We start from the raw sequence: 20,526 nt of genomic DNA on the forward strand, positions 1-20,526 counted from the left end.
ATCTTATTATGAAGTGGTCCCTGCATACATCCTTAGCTTTTGTTCTTTTTATTGTGATAGCAGGTATATGGTAACTCACGGCTGGATTTCACAGCTAGCGTTGGCGTCAACGTGGACGTCAGCATCATGCACCGTATCTGTATACGTCCATATATATATATATATATATATATATATATATATATATATATATATATATATATATATATGTGTGTGTGTGTGTGTGTGTGTGTGTGTGTGTGTGTGTGTGTGTGTGTGTGTGTGTGTGTGTGTGTGTGTGTGTGTGTGTGTGTGTGTGTGTGTGTGTAAACGCAAGGAAAATCTCAGAAAAGGGGCTCCGGCGCGCGGAATTGATCATGGGACCTCCGCGTCATGAATACGAGGCGTTAACCACTGAGCCATCGAGAGGTACCTCTTTCAATGTTCAAATGCCAAACTATTTATATACACCACTTACCGCCATTGACGGGCATCTTGGGGGTGTGGGGAACTATTGTTTTTCCAGTATAATCAGCAAGATGGCGTGGTGAGCGTGCGACAGCTCTCATCTCGCACGCGTACTTTGGTGCGCGTCTAGAATAAGGGGGTCTACGCTTGATTGTGCGCCCTTATACTGCAGTGGGAGGATTGCACATATTTTCGAGCCTTTGGGTTTCGCCGGAACAGTTCTGTTGTAGTTACCACGCGCACAACAGTCGCTGCAATAGTTGTACAGCCTCCGTTTGTGAAAAGAGGTAAATGTGTGTGTATACACGAGGACACGGAAACGAGTTCGTTAGAGGCGGCGCTATGTGATTTCTCCGTCACTTCCCTCTCTAGTATACTGTGGGACTGCTGCAAGGATCCACCCCTACCTATCTCCTGACCACTCCCTCGTCCGAGGCGTGGGAAAGTGTACTCCGCAATATGAGCCTTGAAGTACTGCTCCATGCCATACAGTAAGCCGAGGAGGTGGCGGCCAGACAGTCTGACCACCATTCCTCTGTGATTTTTTTCACCTAAATAAGGTTGTTTCTTTCTCTTGCGAAAAGTTTGTGCTTTTCAGGCACAGCAAAATAACAACTGAGACGCTTATTCGCGTTCATCTGTACTTGTCAGCACGTTTCATGCGTCATTTGTGCTTGAGAAACGCGGGACACGTTTCTATCTGCTTGCCATTCTGTGCGTGATCTTCCAATTTGTTGCTATCGCGTTCATTCATTTGCCATTGCGGCAAAGCTGTGACTTTTTTCCACTTTTGAAGCGGTACCACTTTCTGCAAGCAAGATTAAAGCGTAAACAAAACAGGCCGCACATTGTCTAGAGTCAAACTGTTCTACTTGAATGACTGGCCTGAAAGACTATCAGATGTTGACAGTGCACGCAGTTTCGTCCGGTGAAACGAGCTGTATTTAGACTCTTGCTGCATAACCTGGCGCATTAAAGTAGTGATTCGTGAATCTTTGCAGCCAGAAGTGCTACAGCTTTTGCACGAGGGGCACCATGGTACGACTCGCATGAAAATGCTATCAAGAAGTCATGTGTGGTGGCCGAAGCGTAATGAACTGATCTAAGAGGCAGTTCGATGCTGTTCAACTTGCGACCTCAGCCAAAACGCTCCGCCCGTCATACCGCTTATGTCATGGGGACGGCCCGCCAGACGGTGGCAACGAAAGCTTCTAGATTTTGCATATTACAAACAAGACTGGTTTTTGGTGCTCGTCGATGCTTCTAACTAGGTGGACGTCTTTCATATAAAATTGACCATTTTATTGAACACAGTCGAAATGCTTCGCACCATTTTTGCAGCGTTCAGGCTTCCTAAACAGATTGTGACAGATAATAGTCCTCAATTCGTGTCTGAGGAATTCACAGTTTTCCTCAAATGTAATGTGGTGCAACACGTCAAGTCACGACCGTACCATCCGGCTTTTAATGGGGCAGCACAGAAGCTCATCCACATGGTAAAGAAGAACCTTATACGCCAGCTACGGGACAAGAGGCACTCGGGGCACACCGAGACGATGCAGCACCGAATGGACTACTTTCTCTTCAGATACCGCAACACGCCATCCTTCACTACTGGCAAGACTCCTCCAAAGACTCCCGTCTTGGGCACCACACACGCTTCTCAGCATTTTGCACGCTCAATTCGCCAAGCGGTCAAAGCCAACTTCATCTCGAGACCATGGAAAAAAAGAAGTGGAGGCAATTTGATGTGGGAAAACGGGTCCGGTTAAAAGGTACTCGACCAGTCAACCCGCACTGGTTAGAAGGAACAATTGTTTGTCGTGTCACCGTGGCAACTTACATAGTTAAAGAGGAAGGCCACGAGCGATTTATGCATGCTGATGACACTATCAATTATACAAGTACTTCTTTTACCCTACCCAGAACAAGACGCATCGCTGGCAAACCTCTAGCACAAACTGGTCCAGCGATTTCTGAAGAGTCAGAGGAAACTCCCATTGAGATCCAAGAACTAACGACGGAGGCTACAGAGTCCACCACCGCTGAACTACTTCCTGAATCTCTGCCACACCGAAAGACAAGGGTTCGGACCACCTGACATATACGGATGTGAAATAAAATAAGGGAGAAGGAATGTTGTATCTAAAAAAGCAGAAATCATGGTGACGTCAATGCTGACGCACCGCAACTTTTGTGTATATATTGCCAAGCAAGAAGGTGGGTGCAATTAAACTGTTTGCCACGAAACGTGTCTTAGCTGCCTTATTGTGCCTGAGCTACAACAGGTTGTATTCTGCACATTTTCTAATATATCATTGATAATATCAATATAGTCTGTTGTGGAGTAGCCTGTACGAAATCCTCCATGGTTATTTGGTTGATTAAACTCTAATGTTGCCATAATTTTATTGGTTATTACTTTGTAAATAGTCCATACAGTACAGACAGTAAGCTGATCGGCTTGTAATTTTTCAAGCCCTTGACGCGTCCTTCTTTATAGATTAAGACAATTTAGGCATTCTTCCAAGATTCTGGTCCCTTCCCGTCAAGAGACACTTCGTATATTATGATGCCAGTTTCTCTAACACAGTTTCTCCACCATCTTTCAGAAGCACCTTTGTTACCTTATCCTCATTAACGGTTTTCTCTCTTTGCATTCTTTCTACGGCTTTCTTTACTTCCCCAGTCATTATTGGTAGGATGTTGAATTCCTCTGGAATATCATTGTTTCTCACGATATCTTCCTGGTTTTTTTTTTTGGCTCCTGTAGGACTCCCCGTAGAATTCCTCTGCCAGCTCAACTATACTGTTCATTTTGGCTATTACACTGAATTCCTTTTCCCTTAATCTGTACATCCGATTTTCACCTGTGCACAAGTTTGCCTTCGCACCTCTTTGGCTTCTGCCGCTTTTTACAGCCTACTCGATTCTCTCCAAGTTATACCTTCATATTTCGGCTACCTTACACCTATAAATAACTTCTAAAGCTTCATAGGTCTATTTCGTCGGTTTCATCTTAAGCCTTTCATGGTTTGTCGTCTCGTAAGATTTTTTGTCTCCTGAGATAGTTTGCCAGTGTCCTGTCTAGTGAATGTACCTTCGACTTTCATTGCACACTCTTTGATGATAGTGGTAAAAATATCGTTCATTGTGTGAACGTCAAAGAACCAGTAAACAATCCCAAGGTTCAAAAATTGTTGTACAGAAAAATATGAGCACTTTTACTTCGTAAACACGCTGCCGCAAACATTTAGCGAACTCTTGCTATACTAAGGAAGTTACAGGTTCTATAACATTGCATTCAGCTGGTTTCACACTTTCGCGTGGCCTTCGCAACCCTTTTCCTTCAAAGGGGAGGGAAAGCGTAGCCCTTCGTCGTGACTCCGCCCATATCGGCAATATGTCAAGACGTCAGCGATTTACATGACAGGTGAACTCGATCAGTAGCAACACATTTCCGCTTGCTGCGATGCCTGATTGTTTACTGTTTACCCAATGCCGATGCTTCGCTGCAGCCAGTCCCTTTATTTGCAGCCGACAGCCATTCGCATCAAAACTGCGTTTCCATACCCGGATATTCTGGAGTTCCCATTCAGATATTCTGGAGACATTCTGGAGTGACCCGATTTTTTTGGAGTTTAATTTTTTCGGGGAGCAACTAATGGCCATCTGGGTACAGCAACGCAAAACACACATGATGCGCCTAATAGTTGGTGTTCTACTGAACAGGTGGTGCGAGAATCAGCTTGCTGTCACAAACTGAGTCAGTGAAGTGTCCCCATTTCGATGCATGATGTCTATGGGAAGTTCTGCAAATCTCATGATTGAATAGCTATGTCGTAAGTGTGAGTGAGAACAGGAACTGTCGTTGACTTCACTTGTATTTCTTGAGACCTGGCTCAGCCCAATCGACGAGCTGCGTGCTGAGCACGCCACCAACCACCGAGTTGTGACACCGCGTGCAAGCAGCATTGGTCAGGCGTAGAAAAGAAGCACGGGAATCTTTTTTCGAAATGGGGGCTCTGCACGACGCGCAGCTCCGTAATATTCGGAAAACGTGATTGCGAAGGCCTACTCTGTGAATTAGGAGCTTGTTTGAGGGGTGTAAAGGAAGGTCGGAGCCTGTTGACTGGCCCTTTAACATCGGTTACCTCGTTTATTGCCTCGAATATATTTTGAAGTGACACCCTGAACTCCTGCACTTTCCCTCTCTACACTAGTTGTTATTTGGCTTTTTGTGTATAATGTTTTGTCTTTGTTTTTTCATCTAGGTGATTATGAGCTTTTACCATTCTAGGTTCACTGCGTCGGATCTTGCCAACTAGCCCCGCCGCGGTGGTTTATTGGCTAATGTACTAGGCTGCTGACCCGCAGGTCGCAAGATCGAATCTCGGCTGCGGCGGCTGCGTTTTCGGCGGAGGCGAAAATGCTGTAGGCCCGCGTGCTCAGATATGAGTGCACGTTGAAGAACCCCTGGTGGTCGAAATTGCCGGAACCCTCCACTACGACGTCCCTCATAATCATGTGGTGGTTTTGGGACGTTAAACCACATATCAATTGACATTCCCAACTACTTCTACATCCTGTACAATGTCTGGGTGTGCACTCAGAAGGAAGTTTACTTCATTTTTAGTTTCGCAATTAGGACTTCACCATGTGTACTTACGTTTAGCCCGTTTTCTGAAGAAAGTATTTAGGATCTGAAATTTATTGCGTTCTGTGAACCCTGGCAACAATTCCCCACTGTCATTTCTAGAGCCGATGCCGTATTCCCTCCTGCACGTCTACTTTGGGATCAAAGTCCTACTTTGGCATTAAGTAGCCCATCAGAGTTGCATACTTTGACTTCAATAATGGCTGACTGTGCATCTTCATAGAAACGTTCAACCAAATGATCAGGCTTGATGTAGGCGCTTAGGCCTGTGCCCACTTCATCTTGCACCTTTTGTTAAACTTTATTATGATACTCGCCACCTTCTCACTGATGCTATAGTGTTCCTATATGTTGCCAGTAATATTCTTGTGTATAACAAACCCAACCCCTAGTTTTTTTCGGTCAACTACTTCCCGGTAGCATCGGGCGTGCTCGTTTTTCAGCACTGTATAAGCCTCACGTATCCTTCTGTCTCCGGTGAGCCCTATTACATCCCATTCAACACACTCTAGCTCTTCGATGAGCGCAGCTAGACTAGCTTCTCTAGATAGCGTTCTAGCGTTGAAAGTAGGCAAGTTGGTATTTCAATGGCGGCCTGTCCAGACCCAGAAATTCTCAACATCCTGCGCTGCGTCGCATGTGTGACCACCACATTGGACAGTTGCTGCGCAGTCCCTGGGGTCTGAGCGCCAAGAGGTAATTGCTGTATAGTTGTGGCCAGATACTGCACCAGGGTTGCCGACCCTGCTCTGATGAGAGAAGGCATTACCGGCAGCTGGTCGCCACAAAGGCTGCACCACAGACCTCTTAATTTTTCTTTTCTCAGTGATTCTTTCATCATTCACGTATATAATCGGGAATAGCCTGGTATCTGCATTCGAACCGAATTTTACAATTTCATGCTAGGTTGCGGCGCTATATATATATATATATATATATATATATATATATATATAAATATATATATATATATATGTATATATATATATATATATATATATATATATATATATATATATACATATATATATATATATATATATACATATATATATATATATATATATATATATTGTACCGAAGCTTAGTGGCGCCAGCTCTGTGCCAGCGTGAAAGAAGACGTTGACGTCCGTGTGTGGCTCGTGCTTGCCGGGTTCCTGCCTGTACCAGCTTGTTGGGGCTAACGTTTCTCGAATAATAGCCTGTGTTCTTACGCAACTTTGCTCGTTGCATTTGGTGAAAACGTGCTGGGTAACGTCCTGGAGCTCTGACGCCGTAACCTACCATCTCAGTCCACGATGACCGAGCGCGTGGATCCCCCACAAGCCTCTTCCACGCTGCCGCCTGTCATGTGCCCTGGTGTACTTCGTCTGCGTGGCCCACCAGTATACAACGGCACTGAAGATCAAGATGTCGAAGACTGGCTGGCAGAGTACGAGCGTGCCAGCGCTATTAACAAGTGGGATGACCCTGCGAAGCTCACTCACGTCATCTTCTACTTGACTGATTTGGCCAACCTATGGTTCACCAACGACCAATCCGACATCCCCACCTGGTCGGTTTTCAAAGAGGCCGTCACCTCGTTTTTCGGTCGTCTAGCCATGCGCAAGCTTCGTGCTGAGCTGGGCCTGCGGGGACGATTTCAGCGAAATGGTGGGAGCTTCACTAGCTACATTGAGGATGTGATCAGCCTCTGTAGGCGAGTTGATGCGAGAATGACGGGGGCTGACAGAAAAAAGAATATATTGAAAGGCATTGATGACGACGCTTTTCATATGCTTGTGGCCAAAGACCCACAGACCGTCACGGCCGCGATTCAGTATGTCAAAGTTTCGATGAGCTGCGCAAGCAACGAATTTCTACACGTTGCGCTAATACGCAAACAGCTGATATTTCGGCTTTGGAGTGCAAAAGCAGTAGCCCCGACTACAGCGTGTTAATGTCTCAAATTCAACAGTACATCCGGGAGGAAGTTCATCAACAGCTCTCTCTTGTCGCCACCATCAACGAGACCCCCACAACACTGGACCACTCACTTCGCCGTGCTATTCAGAGGCAAGTTGCCGAAGCTCTCCCTTCGTCCGCGTCCCCAGTATCAGTTGCTGCACCGCTGTCTTATGCAGAAGCCTTCCGCCGACCTCCAGCCCAACCGCCGCTCCCTTCATACAGTCCAGCCACCAACTACTAAAGGTTACCAGTTTCGGTTTATCCAGTAAATTGACCCTTTCCACTACCTCGAGGACCTGTAAACTCTTGGCGTACTCCGGATAACCGGCCCGTCTGCTACAACTGTGGTATTCCAGGACATGTCGCGCGCTACTATCGTTGCCGTGGATTCTATTTTAATGATGTTCAGCGTTCCGGTAACATACCTTGGCAATCATAATCGCATGAGACACCTGATGCACATGACCCCCGCTCACATCGACCAGACTTCAGCCGACGTCGATCTCCTTCACCCCGTCTTCTTCTTCTTCCCCCATGCTTTGCCGTTCCAACCATGTCCAGGAAAAAAACTAACCGCCGCAGTTCCTGACGCAAGAGCTGCGCCACCGAAGAAATTTCCAGGGCCTCATCTTTCGCCCCCTAACGAGATTGCCGTGTTTGTGGACGGTTTCGCCACAACTGCTCTTGTCGACACAGGTGCCGCTATTTGTATAATCAGTGAAGTGTTATGCCGCAAACTGAACAAAGTGACGACTCGACTGGTTGAAATTTCTTTACGCACAGCGAGTTCACAACACGTCCAACCTTCTGCCACATACAATGCTCGTGTTGTGATTCAAGGAGTGCTTTACATCGTTGAATTTGTCGTCCTTCCGCATGCGTCTGATGAAATCATCCTGGGATGGAACTTTCTTTCCGCTAATCATGCGGTTATCGACTGCGCTCGTGCTCAACTCGTTTTGTTTCCATTCAGCATGACATTCATATATCTCCCTTGCTCACCCAAAAGGTGATCGTCGCCGCGGACGTCGTCATTTCTGCTTTTCCGGTCGCCGCGGTATCTCTTTTGTGCAACTCCGTTTCTGATTCAACTGCCCTCTTTATGCCGTCACAAGAATGCGCTCGTCGCCGGACCCTTGTCGTCCCGTTTGCCGCCTTAACACTTGCCGATGGCTCCCGTGCCGTGTACGTGTGCGATCCGTTCCCTTCTCCCGCTACCTTATTGCATGGCGAATGTATTGGGAGTCTTGACACTTATGATGACATCTTTCCTTTCAATGCCCGTTCTGATACGACGCTGATGTCCGTGAATGCTGTCACAGCTGCCAACGCGCCCTCACTACCTGACGCAGACGTTTTGTTGCGCAGCGTAGACACCGGCCTTACGCAGGACCAGCGCAATCAGCTCATTCCACTACTTGACCGTTTCCACGCCTCCTTCGACCACGGACAACTTCCCTTGAGACGCACGTCAGTGGTCGCTCACCATATCGACACCGGTCATCATACTCCACTACGTCAGCGCCCCTACCGCGTCTCGCAGGCTGAGCGTGACGTCATCACTCAACACGTCGACGAGATGCTTCAACATGGTGTTTGTCAGCACTCACACAGTCCTTGGGCTTAGCCAGTGGTCCTCGTGCGAAAAAAAGATGGCTCCATCAGGTTTTGCGTGGATTATTGTCGACTAAACAAGATCACACGCAAGGATGTTTATCCGCTGCCACGCATTGATGACGCCTTGGATCGCCTTCAAGGTGCGGAGTTTTTCTCTTCACTGGATCTGCGCTCTGGATATTGGCAAGTGCCAATGGCTGAAGCAGACCGTCCAAAAACGGCGTTTATAACCCCTGACGGCTTATATGAATTTAATGTGATGCCCTTCGGTCTTTGCTATGCGCCTGCGACTTTTGAAAGAATGATGGACAGTTTGCTCAGGGGACTTAAATGACACATCTGTCTTTGCTATTTAGACGACATAGTTGTATTATCGGCGAATTTCCAAACTCATCTTTCCCGTCTTGAACAAGTTCTCCAGTGCCTTACGGCAGCCGGGTTGCAACTAAACTTAGAAATGTCGTTTTGGCGCCTGCAAATGCGCATTTCTCGGCCATGTCATTTCAAAAAAAGGAATATCGCTCGACCCTGCCAAACTGCGTGCCGTTGCCGAGTACCCCAAGCCTACTACCCTAAAGGAGCTTTGTAGTTTCGTAGGCTTGTGTTCTTATTTTCGGCATTTCGTTCACAATTTTGCCTCTAGAATTGCCCCCCTGACTCAGCTTCTCTCCCGTAGCGTGGACCTCTCTGGCTGGAATACCCACTGCGATGACGCATTCACGGCGCTGCGCTGGCTACTCACGTCTTTACCAGTTCTCCGCCACTTCGATCCCAAAGCATCCACTGAAATTCACACGGATGCAAGCGGTGTCGGCCTCGGTGCCATTCTCGCTCAACACAAGGATGGCTGTGACGAGTACGTTGTCGCCTATGCCAGCCGTACCCTAACGAAGGCAGAGTCCAACTATTCCGTCACGGAAAAGGAGTGCTTGGTTATCATTTGGGCTATAGGAAAATTTCGCACTTACCTTTACAGACGCCAGTTTGATGTTGTCACAGATCACAATGCCTTATGCTGGTTAGCGTCCATGAAAAATCCTACTGGCCGCATCGTTCGTTGGGCTTTACGCCTTCAGGAATACGATATCCGTGTTGTTTATCGCTCAGGAAGCAGACATTCAGACGCCGATGCACTATCCCGTTCTCCACTGCATCCTGACCTTGCCTGCTTGTGAACTGCCATTTGCGATTCGTCATCGTTGAGCATCACTGACATGCCATTCGAACAGCGCAAGGATCCTTGGATCAATTCTTTGCTCGACGTCCTCTCTCACAGTTCGTCAGAAACGACTTCACGCTCCCTCTCTCGTCAAGCGAGACACTTTGCTGTACGTGAAGGCTTGTTGTACCTCCGCAATTACGTGACGGACGGCATTAGGTGGCTCCTTTTCATCCCTGGACATCAGCGCTGCCTTTTACGATGACCCCCAGTGTGGCCACGCTGGAGTATTTAAGACTTACTCTCGCCTTCATCTAAGATACTACTGGTGCGGCATGTATCGGCACGTTCACCAGCACGTTCGGTCATGCACCTCGTGTCAATGACACAAGACGCCTTCTCACAGCACTGCTGGCCCTTTGCAACCCTTAACCTGCCCAGCGAGACCATTCTACCGTGTCGGAATTGATATTTAAAGTCCTCGATCCAACACTCTTCGAGGCAACCGGTGGATTTTTGTCGCCGTCGATCATTTGACACGCTACGCTGAAACATCAGCGCTGCCTGCTACCACTGCGAAAGACGTTGCATCCTTTCTTCTTCACCATCACATTTTGTGACACGGTGCACCTCGTGAATTACTGAGTGACCGTGGACGCGTGTTTCTCTCGAACGCCGTCGACGAGCTGCTCAAGGCATGTAGCACTGTCCATCCGAAAACCTCGGCATACCATCCTCCAACCAATGGCATGACTGAACGCTTTAACAGTACCCTTGGAGATATGCTTGCCATGTACGCCTCTGACGACCACACTAATTGGGACCAAGTGCTCCCTTTTGTCACGTATGCGTACAACTCTGCGCCACAAACAACCACTGGCTTTTCTCCTGTCTTCCTCCTGTACGGACCTGAGCCATCATGCTCCATGGACACCATTCTCCCTTACAGGCCTCATGTTTCCGAAGCGACGCCTGTTTCCGAAGCAGCTGCTTATGCCGAAGAGTGTCGTCAACTCGCTCGCTCATTTACCGCACAAGAACAATGGCGCCAGAAAACTGACCACGATTCCTTTGTGTCTAGTGTACACCATAACCCAGGAATGCTGATTTGGCTCTGGGTCCCGTCTACCGCTCTCGGTCTTTTGCCGAAGCTTTCGTCAAAATACCATGGCCCTTGCCGTGTGGTGCGACAAACATCTTCTGTTACCTATGAAGTTGAGCCCATTGATCCACCTTTGGACCAATGCTGCCATGGGCGTGAAACAGTACACGCATCACGCCTCAACCGTGCTATGACCCCCTTGTCGTATCATTTCTCTAGGTCGCCAGGTTGGCTCCTTTCTGCGCGGAGAGTAATTGTACCAAAGCATAGTGGCGCCAGCTCTGTGCCAGCGTGAAAGAAGACGTTGACGCTCGTGTGTGGCTCGTGCTTGCCGGGTTCCTGCCTGTACCAGCTTGTTGTGGCTAACGTTTCTCGAATGATAACCTGTGTTCTGACGCATCCCTGCTCGTTGCACAATATATATATATATATATATATATATATATATATATATATATATATATATATATATATATATATATATATATATATATATATATATATATATATATATGTAGTGAGCAATATTTATTCGCGTCATTTTATCATATGTACATACTCATCATCATCAGTCTGACCTTTTTTGTGGGGCAGAGGCTAGGCAAGTAAAAGAAGTGTCTTGCAGCCAAAACGTTGCTTTACAATGGGTGGAGAGTGCTTTCCGGTCCTCTGGTTCTCTCCCTGGAGCGCTTTTTCGTTATCTTCGACTACCAACCATCCCTGGAGCTCCGGTCGGGTCGCCGTCCGCGCAGTCAGTCCATGGTCATGTCGCAAGACGAGCACAACACGGCTACATCCACCACGCCTACACCCCTGCGCATGCCTTCATAGACTGTCACCACCCCTCAAAAGGATCCCCCGATGTTCGCCGGCCTTCGCAATGAAGACGTTGAAGACTCGTTGAATGAGTACGACCATGTGAGTGCGCTTAACTATTGGCATGATTCTGTGAAGCTGTCCCGCGTACCATTTTATCTGATGGGTGTCGCTGAGACATGGTTTCTCAACTATCAATTGGATTTCCCGAACTGGCCTACCTTTACGGAGCGGCTCCGTTAGATATTTGCCAACCCTTCTGTCTGTGCAGACATAGTCAAACGGAAGCTTGCTGAACGTGTTCAGCATTCTGGTGAGTCTTATACCTCGTACATTGAAGATGTCCTCGCCTTATTCCGTCGCGTCGATAGCTCGATGGCGGAACATGACCGCATTCGCCACCTGCTCCAGGGCATCAGCACCGTCGCATCTAACGCTCTAGCAGCAAAGAACCACACCACGGTCGTGGATATCATCAGTATGTGTCAGCGACTCGATGACCTTCAACTTATACGTTTACAACCTGACACAGGAGATCTCAGGCCAACGCCTGACAATGAGCTCTGTTCGTTGATACGGTTCATGATCTACGAGGAGCTGCAACTCCAGGCCACCTCATCGTCTTATGAGCTCCGCATAACGCCTTCTGCAGGCAGCCTCCGCAACATCGTCAGGGAGGAACTGGCATCCATGACATGTGAGCAAGTCCCGAGCTCGCACACCACTCCAAAGCCGACATACGTTGAGGTGGTTGCAGCGTCACATTCTCAGCAATCGCCGCAGTATGTGTCAACTACGCAGTCTTCACTGAATGTCCTCGCCCCAAGGGCACCACCTTCTTCTTTCCATGCCTGGCGCCCATCTCGACCGATTTGCTATTATTGCGGAATACGTGGCCACATCTCACGCTTCTGTCCTCGACGTGAACAAGATGAAAGGCGGGGCTATGGTGACTTCGAGAGGGATGAGTTTGCCCCCGCTCCACAACATCGCCACCCATACCAACTGTACCAACGCAGCTCACCATCTCCACAGCACTTCAATGCAGCCAGTACCTTCCGCTCCTCGTGCCGTCGTTTCCCGTTGCCTATGCGCCATTCCTCGTCACCACTTCGTCCGGCTACTACGGCGTCTGATCATCGCCCGGAAAACTGAACAGTGCAGCTTCAGGAGGGAAAGCTGCATTTGGCGGACTGCATCAAACTCCTCCGGAACGCTCTTCATATGTACTTTCAGTGTGTGTTGAGGGTATATGGATTGAAGTCTTGGTGGACACAGGTGTATCGCTCTCAGTTATTAGTGTGGACTTATGTTCCCGTTTGTGCAAAATGAAGACACCATATGATGGCACTCCCCTTCGCTGTGCTAATCCAGTTTTTGTTCAGCCTACTGGTTTTTGCACAGCACGAGTTTTTATTCAGGGCATTATTCACCGTATACAGTTCGTCGATCTGTCATCGTGTACTAATGCGCTCATTTTAGGTTGGAACTTTCTCTCCTCAGCTTCAACCGTGTTATCTTGCCGACAGAGGGTCATTCGCATGTCAGATACTGCGTTTTCGTCCGATAAAGATGCTCATAGCCAGCGCTTCGTCACCGCTGATGACTGTTTTATTCCTCCAGGTAATGAGCACATTCTGACCCTGACATCTGATAAGATAAGTACTGGTGATGTGTTCCTAGCACCGTGTGGACGCTACATCTCTAGTGGGCTTACCATCGCTCCTAGCCTGGTGCGCTTTCATGATGGCAGAGCATTAGTTACGGCAGTTAGCCCTACTTCTTTGCCTGTTGCACTGCCCCAGGGCACCAGTGTGGTTTGCTTCACAGATACCGAACCACTTTCTCTGGTGCCCTTTCATGCAGACGCGCCATCTTTCTCTACGAGTACTGAAGACGATGGTACAACGGCTGCTTTAACAGCCGCGATAAATCCCGATCTCACGTCAGCGAAAAAGGAAGAACTTTTGGGTGTTCTTCAAAAACACAGCGCTTGATTTGACGTCACGTACAAGCTTTTAGGTCGCACTTCCATCGCCGTACATCGAATTGAAACGGAAGGCAATACGATTGCACGCCGCCGCCCATATCGAGTGTCATCCGCAGAGCGGAAAAATCATCGAGAACAACGTTGCTGATATGCTCAAACGAGATGTTATCCAGCCTTCATCCAGCTCGTGGTCATCACCTGTAGTGCTAGTCCGAAAGAAGGATGGTTCAGTGCTATTCTGCGTCCATTATCGAGCACTTAATGAGATCACGTGCAAAGACGTGTACCCGATCCCACGAGTTAATGACGCACTTGACTCTCTGCAAGGCGCTGAGTTTTTCTCCAGCTTCGATTTACGGTCTGGTTATTGGCAAATACCTATGCACAAAGCGGCAAAAAACTGCCTTTGCAACACCAGACGGGCTGTATGAATTCAACGTTATGCCATTCGGCTTATGTGATGCTCCTGCTACGTTTAAACGCGTGATTGACACAATTTTACGCGGCCTAAAATGAAAAACATGTCTCTGTTATCAAGATGACATCGTCACTTTCTCCTCTTCTTTTCGTCAGCATCTTGATCCTTTGGACGAAGCTTTGACGTGCATTTCTAATGCTGGACTTCAGCTAAACACAAAGAAATATCATTTCGCCAACAAAAACATCAAGGTGTTGGGCCCCCTTGTCATCAAATATGGCGTTCGCCCGGATCCTGACAAGCTTGCTGCCGTGATACGCTTCCCTCGGCCAGAAAATCAGAAACACCAACGCAGTTTCCTAGGCCTGGCGTCCTACTTCCGCCGCTTCATCAGCCATTTTGCTGCGATCGCATTGCCACCGCATAAGCTGCTGACATCCAGATCAACTTACGCTTGGAATGACGACTTCGAGCTTGCCTTTCAAGCCCTTAAGCATGCTTTACATTCGACCCTGTTCTGTGCCATTTCGACGAGAACACAAGTACTTGTCTCCACACAATGCGAGAAGTCATGGCATTGGTGCTGTTCTTCTACAGCGGGATGCCACTTTGCGGGAAAATGTTATTGCGTATGCTAGTCCTGCTCTTACGGCTGCTGAACAGAACTACTCCATAACTGAGCAGGAGTACCTTGCTGCGTTTGGGCCATACCAAAATTTTGACCGTATCTTTACGGACGCCACTTCACAGCTATTACGCCTTGTGCTGGCTAACGTCACTCAAAAACTTGTCTTTGTCGCCTCGGTCGTTGGGTGCTCCGCCTACAAGAGTACGATTTTGAGGTCATATATAAGTCTGGCAAAAGACACCAAGATGCAGATGCTCTCTCTCGCTTCCCCCTTCCACTGTCATCATCGAGTACGTCTGGTGATTGCTCGTCTGGTGGGCAAAACACTGCGTCACTCTCACATTATCACAACTAGCAGTTATCGACACGCCGGCTTCAAATAGCTACACCAAGTTCGCCAAACGCCAGCGTGATGATCCATAATGCAATAGCACTATTTAATGCCTAAATGGTATATCACCTACTCCTAATGCTAGATTTCACCGACCACTACGGCAATTCAAGCTCGATAACAATGGGCTCCATCGTTACGTTTACACTTCTGATGGACACCGCTGGGTTCCAGTACTTCTGCGTTCTCTACGTCACAAAGTCCTCGAAACCTTTCACGACGACCCATGTGCAGGCCACTAGGGATTTCACAAAACACAAAGCCACATCAGGAAACGTTTCTTCTGGCCTGACATCTCTACCTTTGTGGCTAAGCACGTTGCATCTTGCCATCTGTGTCAATGGCGGAAGTGACCAACCTCGTCTCCTGCAGGCCTTCTGCAACCCAGTGTCCCGAGACTCCTTTTGCCATCGTTGGAATAGACCTACTAGCACCTCTCCCCATCACGCCAGCAAGTAATCGTTGGATTGTGACTGCTGTCGATCACCTGACACGGTACGCAGAGACTTCTGACTACGGACAAGTTCTGCTTCAGACGTCGCAGTCTTTTTTCTCAACGCTATTGCATTGCATCATGGGACACCTCGCGTCCTCCTGAGTGATCGCGGCACGACGTTCCTGTCCACCATAATCGAAACCCTGCTCACAACCTGTGGTACAGTACATAAGATGACGTGAGCCTACCACCCCCAAACTAATGGGCTGACAGAGAGATTTCATCGGACACTAACAGACATGCTATCGATGTACATCGCACCAAACCACAACAACTGGGATGCGATTTTGCCTTTTGTGACGTTTGCCCATAACACCGCTGTTCAAAGAACTACTGGCTACTCGTCTTTCTACCTCGTATACGGCCGTTCACCGACATTCACCATTCACGTCGCTTTCCTAAATGTTCCAACTGACGCCTCGGCAACCGTATCAGAGCAGTTCATCACAAGGCTCGAGAAATTTCGGCAACGGCTTCACCTTAATACAGAAGCCAATCAGCAAGACCCCAAACAACGCTACGACAGCTCTCATCGCGACGTCTCCTTCAGTCCGGGGAATGAAGTGTTTCTTTGGACGCCTATTCATACTCTATAATTGTGCGATAAATTTCAGTCACGCTTCATTGTACCCTATACAATCAATGAACAATTGTCACCAGTGAACTTTTGTGTCACTCCCAGCGACCTTTCTTCGGATTGTCGCTGTCGCGGTTCGGAGATTGTCCACGTATTGCGTCTCAAGCCATTCGTTTGACGTTTCATTTCCGTCTAAGACGAGTGCGGGCTGGCCGCTCACGCGTGGGGGGCCGGCCAAGTAAATGAAGTGTCTTTCAGCCAAAACATTGCCTTACAGTATATATATATATATATATATATATATATATATATATATATATATATATATATATATATATATATATATATATGAGATCTAACAGACAGTAATGCCAAGTAATGTACAGGGGAACTTATTAGAACTGCTTTTATGCGCATGTTTGGCGTCACGCCAAACATGCGCATAAAAGAGTGTTTTCACACTCGTCACTTGGCTTATAGATGGCGCGGACTGTCACTCCTACTTCTAAATTCACATATAAGCCCAAAAAAGTGGATGGAGGGAAGGCCGCTGTGGTAGCTCAGTGGTTAGAGCATCGAACGCGTTATTCCAAGGTCGTAGGTTCGATTTCTGCTCACGTCTGGTTATTTTTTCATCCACTTTTCTTTCTTATTTACATTCCATTGGTTCTAATAACTTCCCCTGTACATTACTTGGCATTACTGTCTGTTAGATCTCATTAATATTGTGTTAAAACACGGAAAAACGAGCCCTTAGGTATACACTTCTTTCCCATATATATATATATATATATATATATATATATATATATATATATATATATATATATATATATATATATATATATATATTGGCGTTCTTGTACGGGCACGCAATACGCAACGGTATTTTATCACGATGTGTGATCTACAGTTGCGGAAAGCACACGCTAAGAGTAGCCATCGAAAAGTTTGCTATAAAGGGTCAGTAAACAATCCCGCAGAGCAAAATGCGAGGGAAAACGATGACTGCGCACTTATTCGAGGTCAATACGCTGTCGAAGAAACATTGCGAACAAGGGCTCTAACAAGAAAGTTACAGGGTCTAGAACAATTCGTTTCAGCTGGTTTCTGGTTTTCATTCGGCTTTTCTCCCTTCTCAGCAGCGCAAAGGTAGGCGTGGCCCACCGCCGGGACAAGGCTAATATCGGCAACAATATAGCGTGAGCTTACACGCCGTCGGCACGTAACCACGACAGAACAAGGGCTCCTCCACGCGTTACTCGTGTCAGAGCTGCGCTAGGGTCATTTTAGCAGCGCCGCGAGGAAGCGTGGTAAATGCGCGGCCGAAACAGCATCGCCGTAGGACTTGGGCATCTCTTCCTAGTGCAGAGGATCAAGAATTTATCAGTGCAAAATAGTGTTACCCATGGCAAGATCACGTTGTTGCGTACGAGCAGCATCAGACAGGGGCTGGAGAGTGATGTATGAACCAGTTTTAGAATTTGAGAGCCTGCGTGGTGCGTAGCGGTTTTGTCCTCATGAATAGTGAACATTATGATAGTCTGCCTGATTTAGCGAGCTTGTTTGAGACGTGTGAAAAAGTTGGAGCCTGTTCACTGGCTTTCTAAGGCAACTTGCACCTGTTACGTTAAGATACAACAATACATTGACCACCTGAGAAATCTCTCAACAGTTTATAACAATAGACATCTGGGCGCCTGTTTGCTTAATCTTGTGCAATGTATTATTGCTCCTTTTGGTGGTTTTTTTAATCACATTGCTACCCGGCCAAGCAAGATGCAGCATTCGAGATATAAAGTTCGTTGTGATGAAGGAAAGATGATGACGAATCACGCGAGTGAGCAAGCAAGCACGAGCGTCACTAGCAGCACGAGACCATAGCTCGTGCTTGCCCGGATTTTGGCTGCTTGACGCCCGCCACTTTTTGACGATGCAGACCTCCTTTCTCCACCTTTAACGTTGAGTGAGGTTTCCTGACGTCCTGCTTCAATAAACGAAGTCACATTTCAAATATTTTTGCCACCCTGATTCAAAAATGAATTTCATTGAGATATGATTGCATAAATCACCTAAACACTGACCCAATTGCCCTTAAATGTGCACGAATACTACGAGTGCCCCACGTTTGACGAGTACTGCATGTTTTGTTGATATGTTCGACGTATATCTCCGGTTTTTTTTAAGTACAGAGGACTGTGTTCCCCAATAACTTTTCATTTGGAGCGTTCCATGTATTTTCTGGTTGCATCATCATTTAAGTATGTTTGTATTAGTACTGCATGATTTCTCGTGTCAGAACCACGCGTGGAAGTGCACAAGAAAGTTTGAATTGAGCCGCTTCTTGGCCGTGCTCAACAAACGTACAATGCAATCTTGTTTCGAGCACAACAATATTTAGCTAATGGTTCTGTTACCCTGTATACCTGATAATGTGGCGTGTTTATGCCCATGTCACTTACTTCGTTTTTGCTTTCAGAGAGGAAATCTGATGAACCAGAACTACCGGACGTCTACGGCATCGGCATGTGGAGCCGTAAGTGAGAATCGGGTACACCTCCCGCGTCTTATCTAAAATGTCTTTTGGTGGCATGAAAAACATGAAGGTAAATATTTCTGGGAGCCCGAAGAGCGATGTAAACACAACTTGTGTGTTTGTTATATGCAATATGCACTCTCTTCGAACCAAATACCTGTAATTTTCGACGTAACACTAGAGGTAACAGTATGTTAAATGTCTAGCTTACGTTTTCATTCGAAGGAGTACCTAGCATAACATTTTGACGACACTGCGAGGTTATAATACGTACACATCAGGTAACTAAAAGCCCTTCTTAGTTGATGCAGAAGGTGTGGCGTGTTTCTTGCACAAGTCGAAACATTCGCTCTTGCCTTGTCTTTCCGATCAGGAATAGTGTTGAATTATTTGGCACACCAAGACGTTGTGAGACGCACACTACTGGGTAGATAGAATGCTAACATATATACCAGCGAATATGATAGCATGAAAATCTTAGAGCATGCTTCAGCTTCGCCTTAAAGATTTGAATGTAATGGCCTAATTGAGTCTACGTGCGTGGCCTTTTTAAATTTTTACCCTCACATCGGCTTTACGTTCATGCCTCAACTATGCCACAAAGGGACGGACATCTGGGTGGGTGCTTAACATTGGTCATTTCAAACTCCCTTGAAAGGTCTACTGCATGTACACTTGTCAAGTGCCCTCTGCATCAAACTTTTTAAAAATACTGCGTCAAATTTCTTTTGCGAATCAGCGATGGGACCACTGCGCATTCGTAAGGCAACCACGCACATATACGCAGCTGTCCACTTTGTTAAGGCTTTTGCTGCTGATCACGAAAATTATCTCTGATATCCTTGTAAAGTACAACACATCATCCCCCCCCCCCCCGGACACACACATTGCTAGCTCACCAGTCCACAGGTGATAACACCGCATTTACTACAAATGCGCAAGTACCCAAATCTTGGCAAGCTTCAAGTTTACTGTCCCGCTGCGTACACCAGTGGCATGTGGCCTTCGTGTGGACACACGGCAACACTCGCACAGATGCCGTGAGAGTGTAGAAACGGTCATCTTGATTCTACCTCAAACAAGTGGGAGAGCTCCCTCAGAAGCTCCCTCTTCACCGACCAGCAATCCAGCAGGCTCACAAAGTGGCCGCCAGGTATTCCCTGTCGGTCCCTACGCGTAGGACGCCCGCTACATGCTAAGTGCGTCCTGCAGGACAAAAATAAAGTTTTTCCATTTCTTATCTTTGTAACGAGTGGGCATTTCAAACACCCACACGTTACGCAATACACTAAGTTTTGGGCCTGGCGCAATTACGACGATGAGTTTCTGCCTGTTGAGCCCTTCAAACGGCTATTTTATTCTGCCTTTCTGCACCAAGTCTTTCAAACGACTGTTACTCAGTGTGTGATACACTGGACAGCCCCTTGGCACGCAGTTTGTAAGTACTTACTCGTACCAGTCAACTGCATTTGTTTGGCATAATGAAATGCTTGAAATATTATATCATTTAATTATCTCCTGAGCCATTTAAGATGCGTTTGACCTACTTTGTGCTCTAGCTATTCCGTGTTCTATTTAATGTTGACGCTTATAATTGGCGATGCTTATATAAATTTTAGAATTCTGTGGTGGAGCCGTAATTTGCGAAAAAGACCGGTAGCAGCAAGTCTATCGAAATGCTGCTGTATAAGGTAAACGCTCGAAGGTCTGCCGTCTTAAATGTGAAGCACTTATTTGCGTACTGC

General features: G+C 47.1%; 1 protein-coding gene across 2 annotated transcripts in view; it reads left to right on the top strand.

Annotated features, from left to right (window-relative positions):
* Nucleotides 1-20,526, top strand: part of LOC119170678 (uncharacterized) — a 135,936-nt gene that overhangs the window by 105,177 nt on the left and 10,233 nt on the right. For both annotated transcript variants that reach the window (XM_075886908.1, XM_075886907.1), the window contains one exon: nucleotides 18,725-18,781. In XM_075886908.1, coding sequence (XP_075743023.1) covers nucleotides 18,725-18,781 — 57 coding nt within the window. The remainder of the gene's footprint in view (nucleotides 1-18,724; nucleotides 18,782-20,526) is intronic.

The sequence above is a fragment of the Rhipicephalus microplus genome, chromosome 2 (genome assembly GCF_043290135.1).
Source record: "Rhipicephalus microplus isolate Deutch F79 chromosome 2, USDA_Rmic, whole genome shotgun sequence".
Classification (NCBI taxonomy): Eukaryota; Metazoa; Arthropoda; class Arachnida; order Ixodida; family Ixodidae; genus Rhipicephalus; species Rhipicephalus microplus.